At 37.3% G+C, this 27,167-nt stretch overlaps 1 protein-coding gene across 9 annotated transcripts in view; it reads right to left on the minus strand.

The window, feature by feature from the left end:
• GPD2 (glycerol-3-phosphate dehydrogenase 2) overlaps window positions 1–27,167 on the minus strand; it is a 158,609-nt gene that overhangs the window by 65,281 nt on the left and 66,161 nt on the right. For all 9 annotated transcript variants that reach the window (XM_058300899.1, XM_058300900.2, XM_012523466.4 and 6 more), the window contains 3 exons: window positions 11,288–11,412; window positions 9,929–10,026; window positions 8,695–8,858 (listed from right to left, as the gene is read on the minus strand). In XM_058300899.1, coding sequence (XP_058156882.1) covers window positions 8,695–8,858; window positions 9,929–10,026; window positions 11,288–11,412 — 387 coding nt within the window. The remainder of the gene's footprint in view (window positions 1–8,694; window positions 8,859–9,928; window positions 10,027–11,287; window positions 11,413–27,167) is intronic.

A 27,167-nucleotide genomic window follows, 5' to 3' on the forward strand; every position in this document is an offset into this window, starting at 1 on the left:
ACCAGAACTATTTGCTCAAACAACTTATATATTGTTGGGGGCGCGCCCGCCATTTTGCAGACCGCCCCACACCAGTAGAAAAAATGGCGGGCGGCATGATTCAGCACTGTTTCCCCCTGCTTCCTGCCCTCTCCCCACCCCTTTTTCCCCCGGAGCCCTTTCCAAGCCATATAAGGTCTTGTTCCAGCCCTGACCAATCCCCTTGCAACACAAATGCTTAAGACGCTATATAAGCTTGCTCTGTACAAAAAGAATAAACGGAAGAAGACGACACACCATGGTGCGGCTCTGAGTGGTTCTTCCCCACCATCTGCCCACTCTCTCTCTCTCGGGTACCCTGTTGTCCTCCTGGTCTCCGTACACCCGCTGGCGGGGCAGGAGAGCACAATATATCTATCTGTGGTGGTTTGGAACTATATGTACCCCCGGAAAAGCATGTTTTAAAAATTAATCCATTCCTGTATGTGTGGACCCATTGTAAGTAGGACCTTTTGATGAGGTTACTTCTATTAAGGAGTGACCCACCTCATTCAGGATTGGTTTAAATCCTCTTACCAGAGTCCTTTATAAACAGGATGATTACAGAGAGAGAAAACCATGAAAGCAAGTAGCTGAAAGCAACAAAACCTGGACGAGAAGGGAGAGACCAGCAGACGTTGCCATGTGTCTTGCCAAGTGACAGAGGAGTCCAGGATCACCAGTAGGATCACCAGTCTTTGAGAAGAAAGCATTACCTTTATAGTGCCTTTATGTAACATTTTTCTCAGCCTCAAAACTGTAAGCTATTAAATTTCTATTATTAAGCCAACTCATTTCATGGTATCTTCTTTCAGCAGCCTAGCAAACTAAAACAATATTCTACTATTCATGAATTTTGAGCACTCTTTTTACAATTTTATACACAGAATGAACGTGGTTGTCTACCACCTCAGAAGGATACATGTGATCAAATCAACTTTCATATGCTTGGGATTTTGTTTTAAAATGAATTGTAAGAGAACAAAAGCCTGGTATTTAATACAAGCTGGTCAAATGAGCAATAAACAATTGCAAACTTTCCTAGGGGCTATTTTGCTCTGTCTCATCATGAGGACACAAAAGCATATGTTGGATGTTAGCTGGGTGGACACAATGTGTCCTATTTATTCATTTCCTTTGAAGCCACAATTTCTAAGTTTTATTTCTTAGGGGTACATGTCAAACTTCATTTAGCATTAGTTGGTATCTGCATACACTGAATAGCAAAAAGGCAGCAATTGGGGGCAAAAAAAGATGCCTGCTATATGAGCAATAATGTCAGTTTCATTTATGTAACTCAGAGAAAACAAGAAGAGAAATACAAAGGAGAGGATGACATTAGGAAATCAAGATAAAAAATTATTCATTTAATTTATTAGTACAAAATTGCAGAAGGATAAGGAGGAATATTAAAACCAATGTTTTAAACTTGATGTTCCAATCAATGCCTACGAGTTGGATAATTTTAGAGAAACTTTTTTTTAATTGTTGTGTTTTTATCTTTAAAGTTCAAAGATTCTTTATTTACCTGGTGCACATTTATATGAACATTATTTTCCTTTCTCTTTAAGAATGTTTTTCCAATGCCTCTCTGACAGACCTGGAGCAGTTAATGTCTGCTGCTAAGGTTTCCACCATAGATGCAAGAAAAAGAAGATCTTTGCATGTTCTGTGTGTCTGGTTGTGGCAGCCAAGTTTGAATGGGGAATACAGGAAATTCTAAAAATGTGGGAAAGGGGAAATAATCTTTGAAACTCAGAAATAAACTTAAAAACAGCAAATAGTCTTTTTACTCAAAAAAAAAGAATGTTTTCCCCATTTTTCCAGAAGTATCTTAGATATTATAAGTCTAAATTTATAAATGTGAAAACAGACGAATAATGTGGGGGCGCAAAACACAGTAAAGTTTGCAAACCCAAGTCTTCTATTTCCATTTTGCTAACTATTTTAACCATGTTACAATACTTTGGAAAATAGTGTTTAAGTATGATTGTGAAGCTTACAATTGTGGGCAATTTATTATACCATTTTCCTAAGGCCCATTGTGTTTTCAGTTTAGCTATAGTTCATTCAATTCCAATGCTATATTTTTAATCCATTTCGTAAATAGTACACTCTAATTTATCTCTTGATGGATGTCTGAATTGTATCCCTTTTTGAAATTATACCCAGTGCCATAGTGAACATTTTTGTGTGTATCTCCTGGTGGACTTTTGAATTTCTCTTGGCCTATACCTAGTAGAATTGGTGAAATCACAAGCTATGTACATGTTCAACTTTAGTAGGGAGATAAAACTTTTCCAAAGTGTTTATAACTAATTTATGTAAACACTGTACATAATTTTTATAACAGTTCAAAAACAAAACTAATCCATATATTTTTTATATATATATATATGTATATATACAGAGAGAGAGAGAGAGAGAGGCATGATAAGATTTTAAAAAGGAAAAGAATGAACCTTAATAAAAATCAGGACTGTCCCGGTTGTCTGTTCTCTGTGTCTATCTGTTGTCTTCTTTGTCCACTTCTGTTGTTGTCAGCAGCATGGGAATCTGTGTTTCTTCTTATTGCATCATCTTATCTTGTGGTGTCAGCTCTCCGTGTGGGCGGCGCCATTCTTAAGCAGGCTGCACTTCCTTTGGTGCTGGGCGGCTCTCCTTACGGGGTGCACTCCTTGTGCGTGGGGCTCCCCTACGTGGGGGACACCCCTGCGTGGCACGGCACTCCTTGCACGCATCAGCACTGCGCATGGGCCAGCTCCACACGGAGGCCCGGGGTTTGAACTGCAGACCTCCCATGTGGTAGACAGATGCCCTAACCACTGGGCCAAGTCCACTTCCCAGCAGTTACTTTTTTAATAGCAAGGGCAAAGGATGAAATGGGAAGCAGTCAAAAATAATGTGCACATATTGGTCACATTCTAGGTTTTAAGGTTATTTGTGGATTCGGGGTCTTCATAATTCTCTTACTATGTGTTATATATATTATATGTATTAATATTTACATAATTTTTAAACATCAGTATGTACAATAATGTTAGGAGCTTTGGGAATTGTTGGCAAATAGATACTTTACATTTAAAAATAAATTTACTATGTTCTTATTTTAAGATGGAATTGAACATAAAAGCAATAAACAATGTTTTTTTAATGCATCATGCCATATTTTAGTAATTTTGAGATCTCATGACAACATCCCTCCTTATTCTATAATTATTTCTTTAAACCACCTCAAAATAAGTTCACAGAAATTGAACCTCAAGAAATGAAGGAAGGGGAAGCAGATTTGGCTCAACCGATAGAGCATCCACCTACCATATGGGGGGTCCAGGGTTCAAACCCAGGGCCTCCTGACCTGTGTGGTGAGCTGGCCCATGCTCAGCGCTGATGAACACAAGAAGTATTGTGCCATGCAGAGGCATCTGCTGTGTAGGGGTGCCCCACATGCAAGGAGTGAGTCCCCACAAGGAGAGCTGCCCCATGTGAAAAAAAGGGCAGCCTGCCCAGGAGTGGTGTCGCACTTATGGAGAGCAGACGCAGCAAGATGACACAACAAAAAAAGACAGATTCCCGGGGCCACTGACAAGAATACAAGCCGACACAGAAAAACACACAGCAAATAGACAAAGAGAACAGACAACTGGGCGGGGGGGAGGTGAGAGAAATAAAAAATAAATCTTTAAAAAAAAAAAAAGAAATGAAGGAAGGAATTTGATAACGGTTTTTCTCCTAAAGGAATTTTTCCACTTGCTAGAAGTATCGATCTTGAAAATATTCAAATTAGTCAATTACCAAAAACTAAAATCATGTCAAAGTACTAACCCAGTGGTCAAAAAGAGAAAAAACTAAATTATGTATTCTAACAGCGAAGTAAATATCAGCATGGATATCCATGCACTACTGTACTCATATATTAAGATGTTTAAACAATATACAATTAGACACATAAAAGGAATTTGATAAAAGTAAAACTAATAGAAGTTCTAATATTTTCTTCCTACAGCCTAGTGGATGGCCTAGTGTACCCCATGAGTGTCACACATGCCTCTTTGGAAATTCCTGCTCCAACCTTACAAGAAGATTTTCACTAAGAAGCACATTGTCCAAACTTGCATAATGACATTGCTATTTTGTTTGTAAATTCACATTGTTCAGTTATTTATTCAACCTTTTTCTATAACCCTGAAGAAACTTAAGTGTCTGTCAGATTTAAAGTAGTAAATAGCACATGATTAGGTCAACTGTGTTTGCAAATAGTAGGAATGAGAATTAAAGGCATCATCTTTAGATTTGACTTATGTTATAGGAACTCGAGGGAAAATCAAAAAGGGAAAATAAAATTTCTTAAAACTCACCTTTGTGTTATTAGGGTCTTATTTTCTTAGCTTTCAATTTAGATAAAATCAACACCTTAAAAGACTTGTCTTTAACCCGGACTTTCTTTTATTAAAGTAAACAATTGTAGGAACATGACTAGTGGAATAATAGTTTAATCCTAACAAAGGAGTCTGGGTACCACAATATGCCTTTTGCCAGAGGCATCATTCCCCAAAGCATACAGCTAACTGCCTCTCCTGCTGTACCTGTAACAATTTAATTGTGTAAGTCAGCCTAGTCAAGCATCTCCAGCTCATAGACTGGGAGACATGAAATTCATTGTCATTATTGTCCCTGTCATTTTGGATCATTATATCCTGCTGCAGAATTTTCCTCACTTCAGTGCATTTTTACCTCGAGGACCCAGGGATTATAGCTGAGGTTGGGGTGGGGGCAGGACCGTGAACTACATTTACCTCAGGGGATCCAGAGATTAAATTGGCTTTGCTCTCTCATGAGCTGAATTCATCTATGTGTGTGCTGTGAGTTTTAGGTTGGAATAAAAATGAATATTCTAGTGAAGTCTAGCCTTTAATACCCTCTTTGAAACATGGATAGAATCAACTTTTATTTACACTAGGAAAGCCAAAGTGATTTCTTGTAGGTTGCTATTTTCATATGTGCATAAGGAATATTTAAGGGCATCATAAGGTATTTGAAATAACAGACATCTCTCTCTGTCAATTCCATGACTCTCAGGAAGAATTTAAAGCCATCATTTTGTTCTTAAGTTTCATTTTACAGAGGCTTAATGGGGATAGTTAATGGTCTTAAATATTTAATAATTTTTAATTATATTTCATGTTCTGTGCAGTGGACTGGATGACTGAAACCCAACTAGGAAAGCACCCAAGATCTACTCTGGGACCTGGAAGATGGAAGTAAAGTTGATGGAGGAAGAGAAAATAAGTTCCTGAGGAAACTGGTTATCGACCACAGCTGATCCGTACAAACTCATTGCCTGTCCAGTCATCCGAGCTTGGAGTGCCTTAAACACTTCTTGCTGACTTGGGAGAGTTGGGCCTGCCATTACTCTCTACTTGGTAAGGCCCTTATCAGTAGTAATGGCCAAGGCCAAGGGCCCAGCTGGGGTATCTCTGCTAGAAAATGACAAGAGGCTGGATAGGACATGTCTTAGTCAGAAAAACCAGTGAGCTCGCTGCATGTTTTCTCTCACAGGATATGAGAAAAATATATAACTTGAAGGAAAACCTGGTATGTCACTCCTATGACAACTTTCATTTCATATGGATTTTACTAAGAAATTTGACATTTACTTTGTCTCTACTGAATAAAGATGGTGGTTATTCCTCCATATGTGTGAGTTTGTTGTTCAGCAGTTAACAATAAAATATGCCAATGAATCATACATATGTTGTGCACAAAATAACCACTATAATAACCACATCCAAAAGTATATGGAATTTAATATGCCCTATGTGGACTTTTGTGGGAGAATCAATTTCTCCTTAATCATATGTAATAACCACCAGAATTTATTTAGGTTGAATTGTGCTTATGAATAATAAAGAAAAAGTGGGGGGGGGGGCAGGTAAACATTTTGAACTTCAGTGAGAACAGCCTTAAGCCCTCACATCTCAAGGCTGAAGTGACTCTAAAGGTATCTCAGCGCCTGATCTAGTTAAGTGAATGGCAGTGTTTACTAGTCTGTCCCACTGGATTTTAACACCATTATATTTCACTTTTTGCTAGTGCTAAAATGACTATGATTATAATGTATTACTAATAATAGTATTTAGTTAGCAAATCTTCTTTAAAAGTTCATTTGATTATTTAAGCCACACATATATATGTAAATATATATATATTTTTTTATCATAATCAAGATTTTCCCATGGTAGTAATTGTAAAAATAGTTATATCAAGCAGTTCAAATGCATCTTGAAATCATTTGGGTAACTGTCATTATATTCTCATAATGGTCATTTATTTAAGAACTTTTTCTTCTAAAGAAAGGTTTGTTTTATAAACTACAATTTGAAGGTTTGGGTCTGCAGTGGTCAATGTTCAGGAAGCTGTTTTCCCTCTCTGAGAGAGATACTTTGGTAGCAGGATGATAATGTTCTTTCTCTGGCCAAGGGTTAAGACATTCCCTTTTTTCTCTGAGCAAAGCATTTAGTGCATTTAATTATTTTACTTACACCTTCCTCTCCACATTCTTTGCATGTCTCTATTATGTACACCAGGAGTTGTCCTTATCTGTGAATACAGTTAAGAAAGCACAGAACTATTCTTTGTTTCACATTGTTTTACCTCACCTCAAGCATGACATAGTTGGGCTTGTATCATTTCAGAAAATGTTTTAAACTATGTATTAGAATATAACAGAATACAATTATTTTCACCTGCATTAGTTCAAGATGTAAGATTTTACAATCAATTTTCAAACAGCAATTTGAAATTATTTTCAATAATAATTTTTAAATTTTTCAATAATCTTTGCTAAGCTCCTAATTCTATAACCTGTGCCAAGCCATAAATGCCAAATCTAGATTAAGTAAATTCTTCTTCCTCTTGATTCTAACAGGGTACTGTTTCTTCTGAGATTATGCAACATAGATTTCCCTGCTTCTCTGAGAAGAATCACTAAGAATCTTTAATTCATAACAATACCAAACCAACATGAGATATCACAAATTCAGATATTATATCTACTAATATTCCTCTTGAGAGTCCAATGTGCACAAGCTAAATAAATTTATAAACGTGGTGCTCTATACATCGCATGACAGAGAAAAGGAACAAGTATTTGAGATGGGTTTGTGCAGGAGAGATTAGAGATAAGAACAAAGGTCACAAACGCTTCCCCGTCAAGATGGCAGAATGCTATTTGCAGAATGGCTTCTTACTCCTTCTAGATGGAAAAACCTCTTTAATATAATCACTCAATAAACTACAATGGATTAACATTAAGGGTCTGATGCAGAGAAAGCAAATTCACAGTTAAGGTTGTCCTTTAACATGTAAGTTCAATTGAGAACACCTAAAAAGAAGTTAAATGGGCCCCCTGAGGTGTTTAGATGTCGGAAGGCACTGCAAACTGTGAATTTTCCAGCTTTTAAGGTTTCTCTAATACCCTTAAATTTTTCTAATACTTTTGCTGCTAGGATATTTTCTTGAGTTTGGTTCTCACTGCCCCTTCTACACATACATATTTTGCATTATATATGAAAGCCTGACAGCTGAATTGATTCAGAAACGTAATACTGGGGAGACAAACAAAAGGTGGGAGTGGCCTTGAGGACATCTGTGATATAAAGTATAAATATCAAAGTCTCCTGGAAAAAAATTTCTTTATGCTGAAAGTTTTTAGATATCCAACACTAAATACAAAAGGTCACATAATGGAGGAAAAATCTCACTGAACTGTACAGCCTAACCTATCCTTTGTGTCACAAAATGTCTAAGTCTTTTTGAACACATACAATTATCTGTGTCCAGCTATTTCCATATGAGTGAATGTACTGGGACTATTTCCCAATTCCACACCCTGAGTCTTTAAAAATGCTGGTAAACTCTCAGAAATGCTTTGCCTTTCTTTTTTGTTTTGTATTTTGTTTTGTGTTTGTGGTCCATCTGGAGATATATGAAGTCATCAGTTCCTTCAAACAAAAGTACACAAAAACATATTATACAGACACACAAAAAGAAATGAACATTGAACCCACGGCAAATGGACAGTAAGGTAATATCACTGTTAGAAAACATTATGAAATGAGCAATAGAAACTGAGGGATTTTGGTTATAACAAATGCAATGTTTATCAACCATCATCACATAAATTACATGTTCAAGAATTCTGTCCTGTGCAAAGCACAAACATGTCAATTTCAGCCTCAGGGGCATTTTTCTCCAGATTTACAACCCCTTGAAAATGGAGATTTCATCAAGAAAACCTAACAGATCCTCAGTGCTTTCAACATTATAATATATTCATAAGGCAAATGTTCACTGGAAAACACCTAACAAATTAAATCATATGAGGGCAGGATCCAAATTCATAATAATGGAAAATGGACCAAACCAACCATGAGTTACAATGGAGAAATCAAAGGAAAAAAGGTTGTGCAGAACAAACAATATTAAAAGCAAAACACTACGGGAGGCCTTTCAGTCAGTATTAGAGAAAATGTTGAGTACGTGTACCTGTGTACTTCGTGTTGTGGAAGACTAGCATTAAATGTAAGGATGCAAAACCTCTCATTAAGAATTTACTGTAAGCCTCATGAATGAGAGGAAAGTATCTGGTAAAAGAAAACAAAACAAACCACATACCGTCATAGTAGACAATTGCTCCTACCAGTTTGTCCTTCTGGAGCATTGGGAAATGCTCAAGAGCTCTTGATTTGCTGAGGACATAACTGCTTTTCAGGCAATTACTTCCAGCAACCAGATCATATAGCTTGATTCCTATCCAATAGTAAGGTAACTGCCACCACCTACAGCATAAATAGGAGGAAAGGTTTCCTTAAAAACAGAGTACGGCATTGTAGAATGTCACTCTAAATTACAAGATACTTTTCACTTAAGAAACGCAAAGTATGCCTAGAAGTATACTGTAAAGGAATCAGGAGCACTGCAAAACTGTTTCTGACACAAACCTTGCTGAATTACATAAAGAAGCAGTGAGTCTTTAAATACATTATCTCTAAGACAGTGGTTTCTCAACATTGGTTGCAAATTAGAATCTTCTGGGAAGCAATCGAAAAAAAATTCCAATGCCTGGGCCTCACCCATCCAGAGACTGATTTAAGGAGCCTACGGTGGAGACCTGGGTGATTCTAATGTGCATCCAGGGCTGAGAAGCTCTGGTCTAAGAAGTTGCAGGCAATCTATAACAAAAGATGGACAAAAATTTTAAAATCTAATTCTAGACTCCCATAACACTTGTGTAGCTAAATGAGTTCGATAATCTACTTTTTCAAATTACCCATATTCCAATTTAAAGAAACTTCATAGATACCTCTAACAATATCAGGAAAATTGCTGTTTATAAATTATAAGCTGATGCCTCCAAAGCCAATTTAGCCAAGCTTAACTCAGACACTTAAACCGCCCCCGCCCCCCCCCTGCCCCCCCCTGCCCCCCCCCCCCCGCAAAGTAGTTTGGGTTTGAGGTTGGTACAAGACAGGGTAGATTTTGCAGCAGTGTAATTCTTGGCTCTGTGTTTTACACTCAGCAAATGACCCTCTGATGATCCCTAGGACAAAATGCAGCCGCTCATCTATATACCTTCAGAAACTGGAATAAGAAGCTACTAATTATAATTGCAGAATACAACCCCCTTTGCCTTCAAGTTCTGGCCTTTAGAGGAGGGTCAGTAGAGAGTAATTTAGGAAAGAGCATACTTTTAAATACTACAAAGGAAAATATTTCAAAAGGATTAAAGATTAGCACCAATTAAAACTACATTAAGAAATACACATGGAGGGATTATTTCCATTAAAATTATGTTGTTCCATTGACCTCAGATAAGCAAATAGTATACAGGTGATATCCAAAGGCTTACTTGTAAAGTGGAAGCATTATAGGCAATGGAGCTGATAAATGGGGAGCAATTTCAAGTAGGTTGGCACGCTCATGAAGGGCTTCTTTAACCAGCCTATACTGAAAAGCAAAACAGAGAAAATTAGTTTGGCAGTAACAGATCATAATATTTTCAAATGGCAAATAGACACCCTGCCAACTGATTGATACACAGAAACCTCTCTACCTCTGAGTGAGGACAGCTTTCTCCTAATCAAATTTCTAATAATACATCATGCTGTCAACCTCAAAGATTTTTTAGAAACCTAACCGTATTTGCATAGGAGAAAAACATGCTGTCAGAGTTTCCAGGTGTAAGATATTTTCCTGACTTGAGTTACAAGATTATTGTAACAATTTATCTTGCATCCTCTGGATTGCCCCTTTCCTCAGTTCCCCATAATAGACCCTCTCGAGTGGTAGATAACATATTCAAATTCACGCTAGAAGTTTCCTTCTTGCCTTCACTAAACCAAGCAAAGATGATACTTAACAGTTGCATGGTACTTTATAGATTATTGAGAAGCTTTTGTCCCAACTTCTTTTGTCCTTATAACCTCCTGAAGAGGCACCACTATTATAATAATAATTTTACGTATAAGAAAACTTAATCACATAGCAGTGAAGTAAATAAGCCAGAATACATCATAAGTCATCTAACTCGAAATCTTATGCTCTTTTCCTTTTATCCATTATGATGCTGAATAGAAACATAAGGGAACAGATTCAAAACTGACAACGTCAAGTCAGTACTGCTATGTTGTTCGTGTATGAAAGGCAGAGCGTTCAGCTGATTTTTATTTTTTTACCCCTTAGGGAAATGTCATATTCCACACTGCCTTGGCAGTTTTCAAATGGTGGCAGACTGGACACAATAAAGTGTGACATAAGATCAGTATGACTCAGACCATCTTTTCCTTAAGAACATGTCAGTAGCAATATGAGCATATGACTGCAGTTGCAGGTATGACGATCAAGTCGACAATTCTCCTGCATTACAACAAGCTCCCCTAAAACCACTTGGGCAGTAGCAATTTGGTGGCCATCAGCAAAAACCCAATCACAATTGTTAAAAGGCAAACCATCCAAATGTGATTTTGTGGATCTGCTACTTTGATGTGCCTATGTGACTGTGCAAAAAAGTCCCTGATTACCCATAAATAAAATACTACAAGAAAGAACTGACACACCTTTCCTGAAAGACATTACAACAGAACACAGTAAATAGGTATTTCCAATAGGAAGAAATGTTAAAAGCCATTTAAAAAAAAAAAACCTGATTTAATTGGATAGAAAAAAGCATAGTTGCAATTTTTGTTTAACATCCAGCATACACAATTACCTGCTCAATATCCAACTTCAAGATAGCCTTCTGAAGATATCTCACACCACCATGGATCAATTTAGTGCTTCTGCTACTGGTCCCTGATGAGAAATCATCTCTTTCTACAAGGGCTGTTTTTAGTCCTGTGTAACCAGAAAACCAAATTAACTTCTTAAATTACACAATTTGTATGTAATTCATTAAAGGCACTTCTCCAGGGTAGAGACAATCACAAGAAAAATTACTCTGAACATGGATAAATTTGTATTCAAAGTGCAGTACACTGTCTATATTATAATGAAGAGATTTTAGTCTCTTCCTGGGGGAAAAGTCAAACCAGAACTAGAAGCATATTAAACTGTGAATGAATCACAACTAGAAAATATTAGAGAGGACAATTTCATGGCAGTAAATACTCTGGTGCTATGAGAAGGCCAAAGGAGAGCCTGGCACCCATCTTTACCCAAGTAGAATTAACTTAGAGTTAGGATGCTTTCTGGAACTCAGGTTCATCCCTAACAAGAATCCAATCATGTTCCAGCCCCTCATCTCTGATCAACTCAAATGCATCATACATAAATGTAGACTAGACCTCCCTCTATACACAGACTCATATTAGAAAGATACCTGGGGTGTTTTTATAGTAGATACAAAATGGGAAAGGGGGTAGCAGAAGATATCAAAAAAAGGAGGAAAGAAAGAATAAACTCTAATATTGAGGGATTTAGTCTAATTAAAAACATGCAAGCATAATAACATTTTAGAGTTACAAAGAAAAATATGTCAGGACAAATGAATAGAATGCAGAGTATATCCATGGGTAAAGGGAAAATATTCTTGGCAAGGTGAGGCTGAGCAAAGACAGGTCAGTTTTCTAGAAGCTGCTCCCTTATTTGGAGTGGACATAAAACTTTTAGGGATAAACTAGTGTTTTTCATTTTTTTTCCCTGCAGGCACCCCTGCATTTTCATGATTGGACAGGATCAGTGGTATTAAAAGTCCGATTCACTAGTGGAGAAAGAAAAAATGAAACCTGAGAAGATCCAAAGTATACATCAACACCAAGTTGTGAGGAATTTTCATGGCCAGGCAATGCAATGCCTAGCACTCTCTTGGGAAAGGACAGAATGTCATAGAATTCAATTGCAATGGAAATGCGTAATGAAAGCAGTTTGTGCTCACAAAGCTCATACATGAGAATCTGTGCATGTATTCAATTCAGAGCCATTTATTACATTTAATATAATACCAAAGGGTCGTTTTTATAACTTTTAACACTTTAAATATCGTACCCAAATGTCATCATAAAATCAGGGCAATTCCCTTGACTTGAAAGGACAAAACATTTGGAAATTGTGGAAAGAAAGTATAGAACTTTGATTCAAGGGCAGAAACTGCTAATGCCTTAGCTAACTCACAAAATAACATGAAAATTATAGGTATTACAGACCCAGGTCACTCTCTATAAGCATGTGTGCCAAAGAAAGATCTGTAAAATTCTCAACTATTAAAAAGCCATTTAATATTGGATATAATAAAAGCACAGAAAAATATAACATGATAGGACATATATTTTTTTAGAAGAATATTAACCAAGAGTGTACATGTTAGGCAAAGTGCTGGTGTTGGAAATGAGGTAGGCATAGACCGAAGCTTTCAAGCAGCTCCCAACCTAAAGAGGGGCAAATACAAGTGCAGCAGAGTTTTATAGGTGCTATATCTATAAATTTTGGAGGTAAATTCAGGACATGAACCCAAGATTGCATACAGTCAAAATTACATTTGAAAATGTCTTCAGAACGCACTGTCTTGGTGAGCTCATATCACCTTTTCTTGGTAAGTTTAACACAGACAGTTCTTCCTCCAGGACTGACATACTGAAATGGACCATTTTTTTCTTCAACTTAAGATCAGATGAGGGAGTTGACTTTCAAATGGCATTTAAGGACCAGATTATTTAAAAAAAAAAAAAAAAAAAAGGAAAAAAAATCACTTTAAACCCTGGAATCACAGTCATAGCATCAAGATGCTCACACCAAGGAGAAGCAGGGAAATAGGACAGAGAGAACAAGCAGCTCCCATGCAGTCCACGTTTTCCTCACCTGCGTCCGTCCAAAGGTGTCCTAATGGTTTTGGAGGCTGTGGTAAGTGGACTTTTAGGAGGACCCGCAGTGATTCTCACTTTCTGGTATTCAGACCCTTGTGTAACCCCCTCCCCTAGCACGTAAGCTGGACCTGGTGACTTGCTTTTAACAAACAATACCACTCCATGATTAGATTACAAAGACCCGCCCGGTCTCTCCACCTGTTCTCTCTCCCTCACTGGTATTCTCTTGCCCCCTCATCTGCCTGTTCTAATGAAGCAAGCTGTAATATTGTGAGACACGGAACCAAGGGAGGCCTCTGGCCCACAGCTCATGAGGAACTGAGCCCCATGAGGAACTGAATCCTGCCAAGAGGCAAGTGAGCTGGCCAGGAAGCAGATCCATCCCTTTGGCGCCTAGAGAGGACAGCAGCCTTGTGAGAGACTCAGTGTCAGAGGACTCCACGGAGCCGCAGCCAGGTTTCTGACCCACCAAAGCTTGTGACAGTGACTGCTGTTGTTTTAAGCCACTGAGTTCGTTGTGGCAATAAATATCTAAAGCAGGGGCCCTTCCACCATGGAGTGACACAACTCCCTGTGTGAGCAAAACCTCAAGTCCAGAGGGAGTTTTTAATTCTACCTGGCATTGGAGACTTCAATTAAAAACTGTCTAAAGATGAGAATGTGGGCGACAGACTTGGCCCAGTGGTTAGGGCGTCCATCTACCACATGGGAGGTCCACGGTTCAAACCCCGGGCCTTCTTGATCCGTGTGCAGCTGGCCCCCGTGCAGTGCTGATGCACGCAAGGAGTGCACTGCCACACAGGGGTGTCCCCCGCGTAGGGGAGCCCCACGTGCAAGGAGCACGCCCCATAAGGAGAGCCATCCAGTCCGAAAGAAAGTGCAGCTTGCCCAGGAATGGTGCCACACACACAGAGAGCTGACACAACAAGATGATGCAACAAAAAGAAACACAGATTCCCGTGCCGCTGACAACAGAAGCGGACAAAGAACACACAGCAAATCGACACAGAGAACAGACAATGGGGGGGGAGGGGGAAAGGGAGAGAAATAAATAAATAAATAAATCTTTAAAATAAAAAAAAAAAAGATGAGAATGTGTTCAAGGCAAGGAGAGGGGGAAAAAAGGGGCTATCATTGGCAAAGACCAGCTCATGCAAAAGAAAGACAAACACTTGCTATGTCCTGCTTACTCAGAAATGCTTATCTCTCAGGGACTGTAATGTAATGTGAAAGAGATCAGTGTGAGAAATAGGCAAGGCGGACCACAAAGGGCCTTTCATCCACGTTGGGGCACGTGAACTCTGTCCTGTGGGCCATTTTTTCTCACACTTAACATGTGGACTTCCTCAGAAGAAAAATGCCTCTCGGAACCCTGACAGCCATGGATCAATTTGAGAAATAAATGCTTCATTAGACCGTACAAAATGTAATCATTTGGCATCAATACAACACAAGCATGAACATGAGTACTGCACCCAGGTACAAGGTATCCATCCCAAGGAACTAGGTGTGCTTGTAAATTTTTTATCATTATAATAAAAGAATAAAGTTTTAAATGTTTCCAGAAGATCTCAGATATCATTTTGAGAAACAATATGTTGCCTGTAAGGGGAATGGCCAAACCATTTTAAACTAAGAGAGATTACATTCTAGAAAGATTTCTCTGGCTGCAGAATGGGGGAGATGGGCTGAGGGGAGGAGAGCTGGAGGTAGGAAACCATTTATCCAACCATATGTCTGCAGTGCAGAATCCAGCCTCACAAGGGCAGAAGGTAAATACTGGAGAATAATACAAAGAAAGAATTTTATGGGTTTGAGCTGTCAGGATGGATTTTTTTTCTTTCCAAATCACAGGGTGAGGCAGGGATCTACTCTAGGAATTAGCAAGCCATCTTGGGAGGATATTCCAGGATATTTAAGTGAGAGCTAACACTTCAAAGCCTCAAAACTGTTTTGCAAGTATTGGACATTTTAAAAGTTATTCACGTGTACTTATGTGAGAAACCCTAGTGAATACCAACGAAAGTTAAAATGGGCCTTTCTGTCAAATCAGGCTTCTTTTCTTGTCCGCTTAGTTCCCATGATGAATCGCTAAGCTACTCACCAGAATTTCTGGAGAGAACTGACACTGCTCCTTCCAGGGCAAAAAAAAATAAAATAAAAATTCAATCTCCAAAGCTACAGCTAAATTGATATATTAAAGCACAACATAAGCTAAAAGTATTAAATGTTCTCTAAACCACAAAAAGTGCTCTAAAAAAGGCAAATTTTTAATATGTCAGTTGTCATATGCTAAATGTTCTAAATTTCTCATTTATGTTAGATGAGAGTAAAAGAAGGAAGGAGAAAAAAATGAACTCAAAATTAAGAGTACAAAATTAAGAGAAGATTATAACTACTTCTCACAACTATATTCCTTAATCAACTCACTGCAGCCAAGACAACAAAAATGTTAAAAGCATTAAAAAGTTCCTATTTGGTTCTGTTATCCAACGTTTGTTTTACCTTATTTGGTTCTGTTATCCAATGTTTGTTTCCAAATGATATTCAAAGCTAATGTTTGGATAAAATAACAAAATTTGAAGGATATCAAAAGTACAGTATCCAGTTATGGGCTACAGTTGGTCGTAATACTTTGACAATGCCCTTGCAAAGTTTGTAGCAAATGTTTCACAACAATGCAAGGTGATGGTGGTGGATGATGTATAGGAGCCCTGTGTGATAATACACATGTTTGTTTTATAAGTTCACATCTTTAACTACACACTTATTGTTTATGGATGTTCATACATGAATGACATAAATCAGTAATTTTTTTTTTAAGTAATGTATCCAGGATTCAAGAAACAACTCATTGCTATGGCTATGAGGAGGCTGAAAGAAGACCATCCTTTAGAGTAGAAAAGACACCCTCCCCTTCCAGGCTGGGCAGTAAAGGCCTGGCATCTGTGTATTTAAGACAACTCACTAAACTAGTTCAAGATTTTAGGTGGAAACATTTGTGGGCTTTTGTCCCCCTTTTTGCAATTATGTTTTATGGAAAGCAATAAGCTCTATCCCTGCTGAGATAAACCAGAACATTTGGGAGTGGTATTATCATTATTTTATTTTTTGTTTTTATTATTAGTTATTGTTAGTAGGTATTCTTGGGAATTTAATGAGTGGTAAAATATTAATGTTTGGAGTGAAATAACTCTGAAAATGTTACACTAAATAACAACTATATATATACAGTTATAGTAGAAGAATAAAGCCAGGTGGAAATTTATCTTTCACTCATCTTCATCTCTTCTCTTAAGAAGTTAAAAATTGTAACATCTGGGTGGTAACAAAGGGTACTTTTCTCCATAATTTGCCTTTTCTGACCTGAATGAGAAGGAGTAGTTATCAGGTACTTCCAGCTAAACCAATTTGTGGATCAAGAGAGTTGGATGAACACAAAGGAATAATTATAATCTGAGGGGGGAACTGGTACGACATTTAACTTTCACAACATGAAACCGAACAGAAGTACATTTTAATACCTTTTACTGATTATCTTATTATGCATGAAAACATGCTCAATATAATAAATGCAGAGAACCAAAGAGAACAAAATAAAACTCTCCTGTAATCACACCACTCAGAAATAACCATAGTTGACATTTGGGTGTTTAAATGTTCACATTTTCTGTGCATGTATATAATCACATATGTACATTTTTACCAAAAAAAAAAAAATCTTTGTAACAATATATTTAATTCTTTTTTCATTTAACACTGTCTATTGTAAACATCTCTCCATGTCAATAAATATTTTTCTACCGTTTCGATTTTAATGCCTGGATACTGTTACATTAAGCATTTACAATGATTTATTTATTTGATCCCCTGTTGCTGAACATTTGGGTTATTTCCTGTTTTCACTATTATAGATACCACAAGAGTTTCATTTAAACTCTGCATCCTTAGCTATTAGAATAAATTTCTAGAAATGGTATTATTTAGATATTTTTAAATAGAAATGAAAGGGTAATCTCTACAAAGTAGAACTGTCAGAGGTACCAAGGTAATGAATAATGTACAAATGAGAAAACTCAGACACCATAAGGGCAAGTATTAAAGCCACATGCTCTATGAAGGAAAAGTACTATAGTTTAAGTACTATAGTTTCTTGAGAAAATCTTCGGCACTTAGGAAGCTTTGGACTTTAGAAAGCTACTGACATGTCATTACTAAGAAAAGAGACTAACCCGAAGTCTGAACATTTTATATGAAGAATCAATTTTTCTAAAAAAATAATACTCCTGTAAAGTCGCAAAGTAATTCTGGATTGTTAATCCTCAGGATCAGACTCCTACGCTCTAGCCTGGTATTTTCTAACAGTAAGTTTTATAGAATTATATACTATTGGATTGGTTATTTAAAACCTATTTCTATATTAGGAAACAGATAAACAATTAATAAAGCTATGTTACATTTGAACATACCATGAACATAGTTTGTGTTCCTTGAATATATGATTATGGAGGCATAAAATTGAGTTAAGCTAGGACATTAATTGTATTGATACAGAATTATTTGGGGCAGTAAAGGAGGTGCTGTAGTTGCTTTCTTTTTCTTATTTTCATTATTAAAATAGGCTATATTCAAAAAGGAGAAATGTCCAAACAATATAAAAGGATGGAAAGAGAAACTACCATATCACTAGATTCCAATAACTCATATTAACTACTAAAAAAATTCTATGTATTTTACCTATTTTAAGTTATATTTTTACATCTAATATTGCTTTCACTTACATTTCATCCATAATCAATGAGATTGAGCAACTTTTCCTCTGCTTATTAGCCACTTGTATTTCTTTTTCTGGTTACTGCTATTCATAATCTTTTTAATTAAGTTGCTTATTTTTTTAAATTGAATTGAAAGGTTTTTTTCTTAAGGAAATTCATTAAAACTGAAATGTTATAAATATTTTCCAAATTTCACATATGGTTTACTTTATTATATTCTTACCAGAGATAAATCTTAGTTTTTTGAAGGCAAACTTAGCACATTTTTTGGGTTTATTTTGTTTTTTGTGGGGCTAATTTTAAAACACTTTTCCTGCTCCATTATTTTTTATTCATTTATCCTTTCTTCTAGTAGTTTTATGGTGTTTTAAATCCTTGATCCACAAGGAATAAGTGAGACAGTATATACAAATATATAAAAAATATTAGGGGGGTAGATACTCCAACATAATTTATTAATTAACCAATACTGACAGATTTGAAATGCTCCCTTTCCCATATTCTAAATGTTATGTATTTACATCCATTTCTAGACCCTACTTTTATTCCATTGATCTTGATAATACTTTACCAAACTACTTTAATCATAATAGCTTTTTTTCAATATCTGACTGCCAATTCTATCCAAATAGATTTACAGATTTAATGCAATACTAATAAAAATTCCAACAGCCTACTACTTTATAGAACCAGAAAAGTCAACTACCAAATTTATTTAGAAGATAAAGAGGTACCAAATAGATAAAAACATCCTAAAAAAGAAGAACAAAGTTGGAGGACTCATGGTCCCTGACCTTGTGGTATATTATAAAGCTATAGTCGTCAAAAGAGGACAGTGTTGCATAAAGATAGACACACTGATCAATGAAATCAAATTGAGGGTTCAGATATAGACCCTCTCCTCTTTGGTCAACTGATTTTTGATAAGCTTACCAAGTCTACTTTTCTGAGACAAAACATTCTTTTCAATAAATGGTGCTGGGAAAACTGAAAGGATTAAAGAGGACCCCTATCTCACTCTCTATACAAGAATTAATTCAAAATGTATCAAAGAGCTAAACGTAAAGACCAGGACCATAAAACTCCTAAAAGATAAAGTAGGGAAACATCTACAAGCTCTTGTGGTAGGTGGGGGTCTCTTAAATCTTTCACTCAAAGCATGAGCAACAAAATAGATAGATAAATGTGACCTCCTCAAAATTAAACACTTCTGCACCTCAAAGGGTTCTGTGAAGAAAGTAAAAAGGCAACCTACACAATGGGAGAAAATATTTGGAAATCACACATCTGACAAGGGTCTAACGTCCATGATCCTACAACTCAACAGTAAAAAGACAAATAGTCAAATTAATAAATGAGCAAAAGACCTGAATAGACATTTTTCTGAAGAAATACAAATGGTGAAAAAAAAAATGAAAAAATGTTCAACATCGCTGGCTATTAGGAAACACAAATCAAACCTACAATGAGATATCATGTCGCACCTACTAGAATCTAGAATGGTCACTATTAACAAAACAGAAAACTATAAGTACTGGAGAGGATGTGGAGAGATAGGAACATTTATTCACTGCTGATGGGAATGCAGAATGGTACAGCCACTGTGGAAGTCTGTTTGAAAGTTCCTATAGAAGTTAGATATAGATCTACCATGGGGCCTGGCAATACTGCTACTAGGCATATACCCAGAAGAACTGACATCTGCACACCAATGTTCATAGCAACATTATGCACAATTGACAAAAGATGGAAACAACCCAGGTGTCCGTCAACTGACGAATGGATAAACAAACTGTGGTATAATATATACACAGATGGAATATTATTCAGTTGAAAGAAGAAATGAAGTTGGGAAGCATATGACAATAGGGACGAATCTGGAGGACATTATGTTTAGTCAAGCAAGCTGGGCACAAAAGGACAAATATTGGGAAGCAGATATTGCTCAAGCAATTGAGCTCCCACCTACCACATGAGAGGTCCCTGATTCCATTCCTTGTGCCTCCTCAAGAAGACAGCATGCTGGCACGATGGCCACAAGAGACACATAAGAAAAACATAACAACAAAGCAGGGAACAGAGGTTCCTGGTGCCTCCTAAAGAAGACAAGCCAAGAGAAAGGTAGGTGTGGCAAGCTGATGCAACAAGATGATGCAATAAAAGACACAAAAAGAAAAATACAATAAGAGATACAACAAAGCAGGGAACGGAGGTGGCTCGAGCAATTAAGTGCCTCCCTCCCATAGCACAGGCCCCGGGTTCAGTTCCTGGTGCCTCCGAAAGACACAGGGAAGAAAAACAGACACAGTAAGTACAAACAATGAGGGGGTGGGAGAAAAAAATAAAATATATTTTTTTAAAAGGACAAATACTGTATGAACTACAAATAATGAGCAAACTCAAGCAGTTAAGAGCTAGAATATAAATCACCAGAAAAAAGGATGTGGTTATGGAATGGAAAGCTGAGATTTAATCTGTGTAGAATTGGTAAAAAGTTGTTTAGAAATGAATAAATATGAGGAAAGCACATCATAGGATTCATAACTAGTAACACTAACATATGGGTGACAGTGGTTTGATTTTTTTGTTGTTGTGTGGTTTTTTTTTAATTCATTTATTTCAATTATATTTTTTGAAGATATAGATGACAAAAAAAGTTACATTAAAAAACATGAGGTCCCCACATACCCTCCACCCCTCACCCCACTCCTCCCCCATCAACAACCTCCTCCATCATCGTGGGACACTCATTGCACCCGGTGAATACACCCCAGAGCACCGCTGCACCACATGGATGATGGTTTACACTCTCCCCAGTCCATCTAGTGGGCCATGGCAGGACATAAATTGTCCAGCATCTGTCCCTGCAGTACCACCCAGGACAACTCCAAGTCCTGAAAATGCCCCCATACCACACCCCTTCTTCCCTCTCCCCACCCCCAGCAACTACAATGTCTACCCTCTCCACATCAGTGTTACTATTTCTTCCATTACTAGTCACAACAGTTCCATACTAGAACACCAGTAAATCTACTCTAATCCATATTTTATTCCTCCATTCTGTGGACCCTGAGATGGTGATGTCCACTCCACCTCTATATCGAGAGGGGGCTTAGATCCCACATGGTTGATAGATGCGATTCGCCTGCTTGCAGTTGTAGGCAAACTCAGTTCCCTGAAGTGGTGGTTGACCTTTTTCACCTTCCTGTTAGCTGACCTGGGTAAGTCCAATGAATGAGAAAGTAGGTTGCAACTCTGCTGAGGCTCAGGGCCCAGCCGGCAAATGACCAGTCCAGAGATTCAAGTCTCTTGAGCATATTGGATGTTGAAGTATGGGAACAATCGTTTCTTAAGGATTGGTTGGGACAATAAAAAAGTAATAGTAAAAGATGACTGAGATTTTGAATCCAGGTAACTGGGAACGGAAAGGTAATGACAAAATATAAGGACTGGGATGGAAGAAGATGATATGATTGTTTTTTAAACTGCTTTATTCATTTCACAATAATAACTGGACATTTTGTTTCCAAAAATGGCCAAACTGCCCTGCTGACAGAAACTCTTAGACTGAAACAAAACAATATTCAATTAGAAACTGGTAAGTGGAAACACAAAAATGTTTACAGCAAAAGTAAATCACAAAATACAAACTTGTAAACAGAGGCCATCAGGGAAAATCTTAAGATTCAAGGTATAAGACAAAAGTCATCATGACTGTCAGGTTCAGGAGTTTGGGAGCGCATATAATGCCTCATCTGTTGCTTCCTTATCTTTTTCCTGATTTCTATCATCTGCTCTACGAACCTTTCTACATCACCACCCACTTTGTGGTTATCAATATGTCTATTAGGTATGGCCCATCGAAAATTAGAGACAAGTCGCCTAATCCACATCCCCCTGACATTTCCTCCATGTACGAGGCCTTCACCCTTTCCCAGAGGGCAGACTTCCTCTCCTTTCTGCATAGGGGCCGGATCCTCTCCTTTGTTTTCTCCAAGGGCATTTTCCATGTTGAGATTTTTTCCCGATTATTCCTCTTTGGACTCCATTACTCCTGGGCCTATCCTGGCAGTCTCGTCCTCTTCCACCCGATTCTATCCATAAGTCATGCCGCGGCAACCCTCAGACCCGCAGACCTGCCCACCTCTCAGCTTCCTTTCGTGGCCGGCCCTGGCCCGCACGCCCTCAGGGCAACGTGGAGCAGGTGCCAAGACCCGAGCAAGCGAAGGCCAGGTGTGACTCTAGAGGGATTGTTGTGTTTTTTTGAGTAATGAAAATGCTCTAATATTGACTGAGGTGATGAATGCCCAACTCGGTGATTATAACAAATGCCATTTGATTATGCAGTTTGGATAAATGGTATGGTTTATGAACAAGAACAAAAAAAAAACAATAGAGTGGTTGGGGTGAAAATACACCAAACTTAAGATATGGGCTATAGTTGGTAGTAATACTTTGATGATGTTCTATCACAATTTGTTACAAATTTTTTTTTTAAATGTAAGGTATTGGTGATGGGCTGATATATGGGAGCCCTGTATGATGTTATGCATGTTTGTTTTGTAAGTTCACAACTTTTACTATACACTTATTGTATGTATAGTATTTATGTATGTTCATGTCTGAATGACAGTTGGACATGGAAGCTCCGTTTCCCAAAAATGGAGAGGAAGAGACAATTGGCTACTGATTTCAGCTACTGATTAGTTTATCTGGCCCGCTAAAGTATAACCCAAAGTACAGCTAAAGTTAGAAATGGACCAAGTTAGAAAGAGGCTGGTAGCCACCATTTTTATTCTGCCCTTAGCATGAGGGGAAGCCAGGTTTACTGAAAATCACAGTGATGGTAGGGACTGGCTTTTTACCCTGATCAGCCCACAGCACTAGTCTAGGCTTCAGCCCGATCTTTAGTAGGAAAGAAGCTAGCAGGTCCTACACCAGCCTCTCCAGGTAACTGTAGGTACATTTGGCAAGCACAGACTGAACAGTCAGAAGTCTACCAAGGCAACTGCCGTCATTTTGGACCACACAGTATAGATTGCTGCCTGCGCCTGCATCTCCACCCCCACCCTAGGCAGGGGAGAAAGGGACTTAAATCTTCATCAGTCTCTCTGGGCAACTACAGTCTAGGCCTGCATGACTTGGATTATTACACACAGCCGTGGCTTTGTCCCTATTCTTGGCAAAGGAGAAAGTTAGGAGAAATGTCATCAGTCCCTGGGGAAATGAGGGCAGCTTGAGCCTCCACAGCTTACAGCACCAACCATATCCTTTGCTCCTACAATACAACCAGCAAGGGAGAAAGTCCTAAATAGAGAAACTGCACTCAGAATAAACATATCTAAGCCAGACGCTAAGAAGCCAACAAAAAATTACAATCCACACCAAGAAACAAGAAGATATAGTCCAGTGAAAGGAACAAGATAAGCCTCCAGATGTCATAAAGGAGTTAAGACAAATAATCATAGATGTTCAAACAAAACTCCTTAATAAATTCAATGAGATGGCTAAAGATATTAAGGACATTAAGAAGACATTGGATGAGCACAAAGAAGAATTTGAAAGCATACATAGAAAAATAGCACATCTAATGGGAATGAAAGGTGCAATCAATGAAATTAAAAATACATGGAATCATATAATACAAAATTTGAGGAGGAAGAAGAAAGGATTGGTGAACTTGAAGAAATGTCCTCTGAAAGCTAACATGGAGAAAAGAACGGAAAAAATTAACAAGGTCTCAGAAAACTAAATGACAGCAAGAGAGGTGCAAACATACATGCCATGGGTATCCCATAAGAAGAGAAAGGGAAAAGGACAGAAGGAATATTTGAAGAAATAATGGCAGAAAATTTCTGCTTTACTGAAGGACAGGGATATCCATGTCCAAGAAGCACAACGTACTCCAATCTGAATAAATCTGAATAAACCAACAGTAAGACAAATAATAATCAGAATTGCAAACGCTGAAGACAAAGAGAGAATTCTGAAAGTAATAAGAGAAAAGCAATGTATAACATGTAAGGGATATTCAATAAGATTATATGCCGATTTCTCATCAGAAACCATGGAGGTAAGAAGGTAGTGGTATGATACACTTAAGATACAGCAAGAGAAAAACTTCCAGCCAAGAATCTTATATCTGGCAAGACAGTCTTTCAAAAATAAGGGCAAGTTTAGAATATTCACAGATAAACAAGTTTGCAGCCAAGAGACCAGCTTTGCAGGAAATACTAAAAGGTGTGCTACAGTCTGAAAAGAAAAGACAGAAGAGAGAAGCTTAGAAGAGAGTCTAGAAATGAAGACTACATCAATACAAGTAGTTAAAATTGTCAACAAAGTGGTGAAAATAAAAAATGACAGATAAAACCCAAATATTTAGTAATAAACTTAACCAAAAATGTAAAGCACTTGTATTCAGAAAACTACTACTCATTATTAAAAGAAATCAAAAAAGACCTAAATAATTGAAAGATATTCCATGCTCACAGATTAGAAGACTAAATATCATTAAAATGTCAATTCTACTCAAATTAATATACAGATTCAATGCAATCCCAATAAAAATTACACCAGCATTTTTTAAATAAATGGAAAGCATGATTATCAAATTTATTTGAAAGGGTAAGGGTCCTGAATAGCCAGAAACATCTTAAAATGGGAAAGCAAAGTTGGAGGACTCTCACTTCTGGACTTTAAATCATATTACCTAGCTACAGTGGTAAAAACAGCATGGTTCTGGCATAAAGACAGACACATAGACCAATGGAACAGAATTGATGGTTCAGAAACAGACCCATACACTCATACATCTATGGTCAAGTGATTTTTGACAAGCCTGTCAAACCCATCCAGCTCAGGCAGAATAAATTCAACAAATGGTGCTGGGAGAATTGCATATCCATAGTCAAAAGAAAGAGGACCCCTATCTTACACATTATGGAAAGATTAACTCAAAATGGAATAAAAATCTAAATATAAGAGCAAGAACCATAAAGCTTCTAGAAGAAAATGTAGGAAAATATCTTCAGGACCTGGTGGTAGAAGGTGGATTCTTGAAGAAGATAAGAGCAGGACCGAGATGGACTACTCAGGCTTAATGTATGTAGAAGTTTTAATTAACTTTACTGTAAAAGTGTAGAAATGGATAGATTTGATGGTAACATATTACATATTACAGTGAGTAACAGCTGGTTTATAAATGGAAATGTGGCTGAAAACGTTAGTCTAGGGTTGTAAATGCCAATTGACAGAAAGCTAGAGAATAATCTAGGGACTGAATAACACAGGAAACCAAGTGGTGGATGAGAACTGTGGTTGATGGTACGGATGCAAGAGTGTCCTTTGTAAGCTAGAGCAGCTGTACTTCACTATTGCAGGGTGGTGGGAATGTGGAGAAGCATGGGAAAAATGCAACTGGAGTGACTTATGGACTGTGGTTAACATAATAATGCAATATTCTTGCATCTATGCCAAAGATGTACTCTGCTGATAATGAGGGAGTATGGAAAAAGTGTGCCAAAAGTACACTATCGACCTGGTAATAATCAGATGATATTATCTCATAGTCTGTAACAAATGTTCCACTACACTGTGGTGTATTGATAAAGGGGTGTTGTATGGGAATTCTGAAAATTTGCATGACTGTTTTGTAAGTTTACAACTTCTGTCATAAAAATACATTTAAAAATAATAATAAGGTATGTTGGGGGAAAAATACACCAAATGTAATAAGCATCATAGTAGTAGTGTCTGCTATTCTGCTGTCCTAAAATGGGATCCTTCTTCCTATCCTCAGGGTGAGAGGTGGGAAAAACTATCATTCCCAGAATGGGCTGTAAGCAAGGCTCTCCCTTTTCTGCATTTCTTCTGCAAACATATACCCTCTCACTTTCCCAGCATGTTACTTATGGAGAAAAGTGTTATTATTATTTCATTTATGCATGAGAAACTTGAGGCTCTCTGTAACATTAAGACACTAGTCAAAGATCATGGAGCTAGTAAGTAATGAAGCCAGATTTGACCACATTTCATTCTAATCCCACAACCTGTGTTCTAATCTCTATGTTATAATGCCTTAGACTTGAAGGAACAGTAATGAGAAATCAGGAACTGCCAACCAGATACCATTTTTAAACTAGAATTACATAGTATACTTTATATATAATAGATATACTGTTTTAAAAGAAAAGAAATATAGCTAGTGTTTTCCTCTAGCAAGAAGCAGACTTCTCTGGACTTAAGTCATAAAGGTTAATTTAAAAAGTCAAACTTTTAAACCAAAAATGTACTAAGTGATCCCTGATACATGCAGATGAAGTCACAAAAAAAGAACATAAAAAACGTACGACTCCACTTTGGAGAGCCCTAAGGGAGGGAATAAATTTATCAGATTCTCTTTGTCCCGGCTCCCTTTGGAAGCAAAGTGCCTAAAACCCCACTTGTGTCCAGAAACTGAACACAATGGTGTTAAACAGTGAAGCAATTTCTATTGATTCTAGAGACCTGCTGAAGGATGTAAGGAGAAAGGTGCATATTATGTTTATAAAACCAGATTCCCAAATGAAACAAATGAAAATTGACTCTGGAGAAAATGCAGATGATAAGAATGCAAGTAATTGTTCCTTAGGAAGACTTTGTGGCTTTTTCTCTTTGTCTATAATCTTTGTTTATCCATTATCAAAATTGCATTTAGGAATAGGATTTTATTAGAAACCTTGTGCACAGATTTTTATACTAGCCCTTTAACATTCAGTGGTTCCCCCAAAACTTTGATGTCCTGAAAAATCTAATTATTACCGGTAACTTTAAAAGATCACAGTAATTTATTTTTGTCAAATGTGACTAAAGATTAATGGATACAATCAGGAATAATTTGGTAAAAACATATCAAACACAGAGAAAGCAAAATTTGTTGTTAAGTGAAGCATCAAATATAATAAAAGAGCAAATTCCATGAATGAACAACAGCATTGCACAATTCATTAACCAAATGCCCATGATTATTTCACACTTC

Source organism: Dasypus novemcinctus, chromosome 7 (genome assembly GCF_030445035.2).
Source record: "Dasypus novemcinctus isolate mDasNov1 chromosome 7, mDasNov1.1.hap2, whole genome shotgun sequence".
Lineage (NCBI taxonomy): Eukaryota > Metazoa > Chordata > Mammalia > Cingulata > Dasypodidae > Dasypus > Dasypus novemcinctus.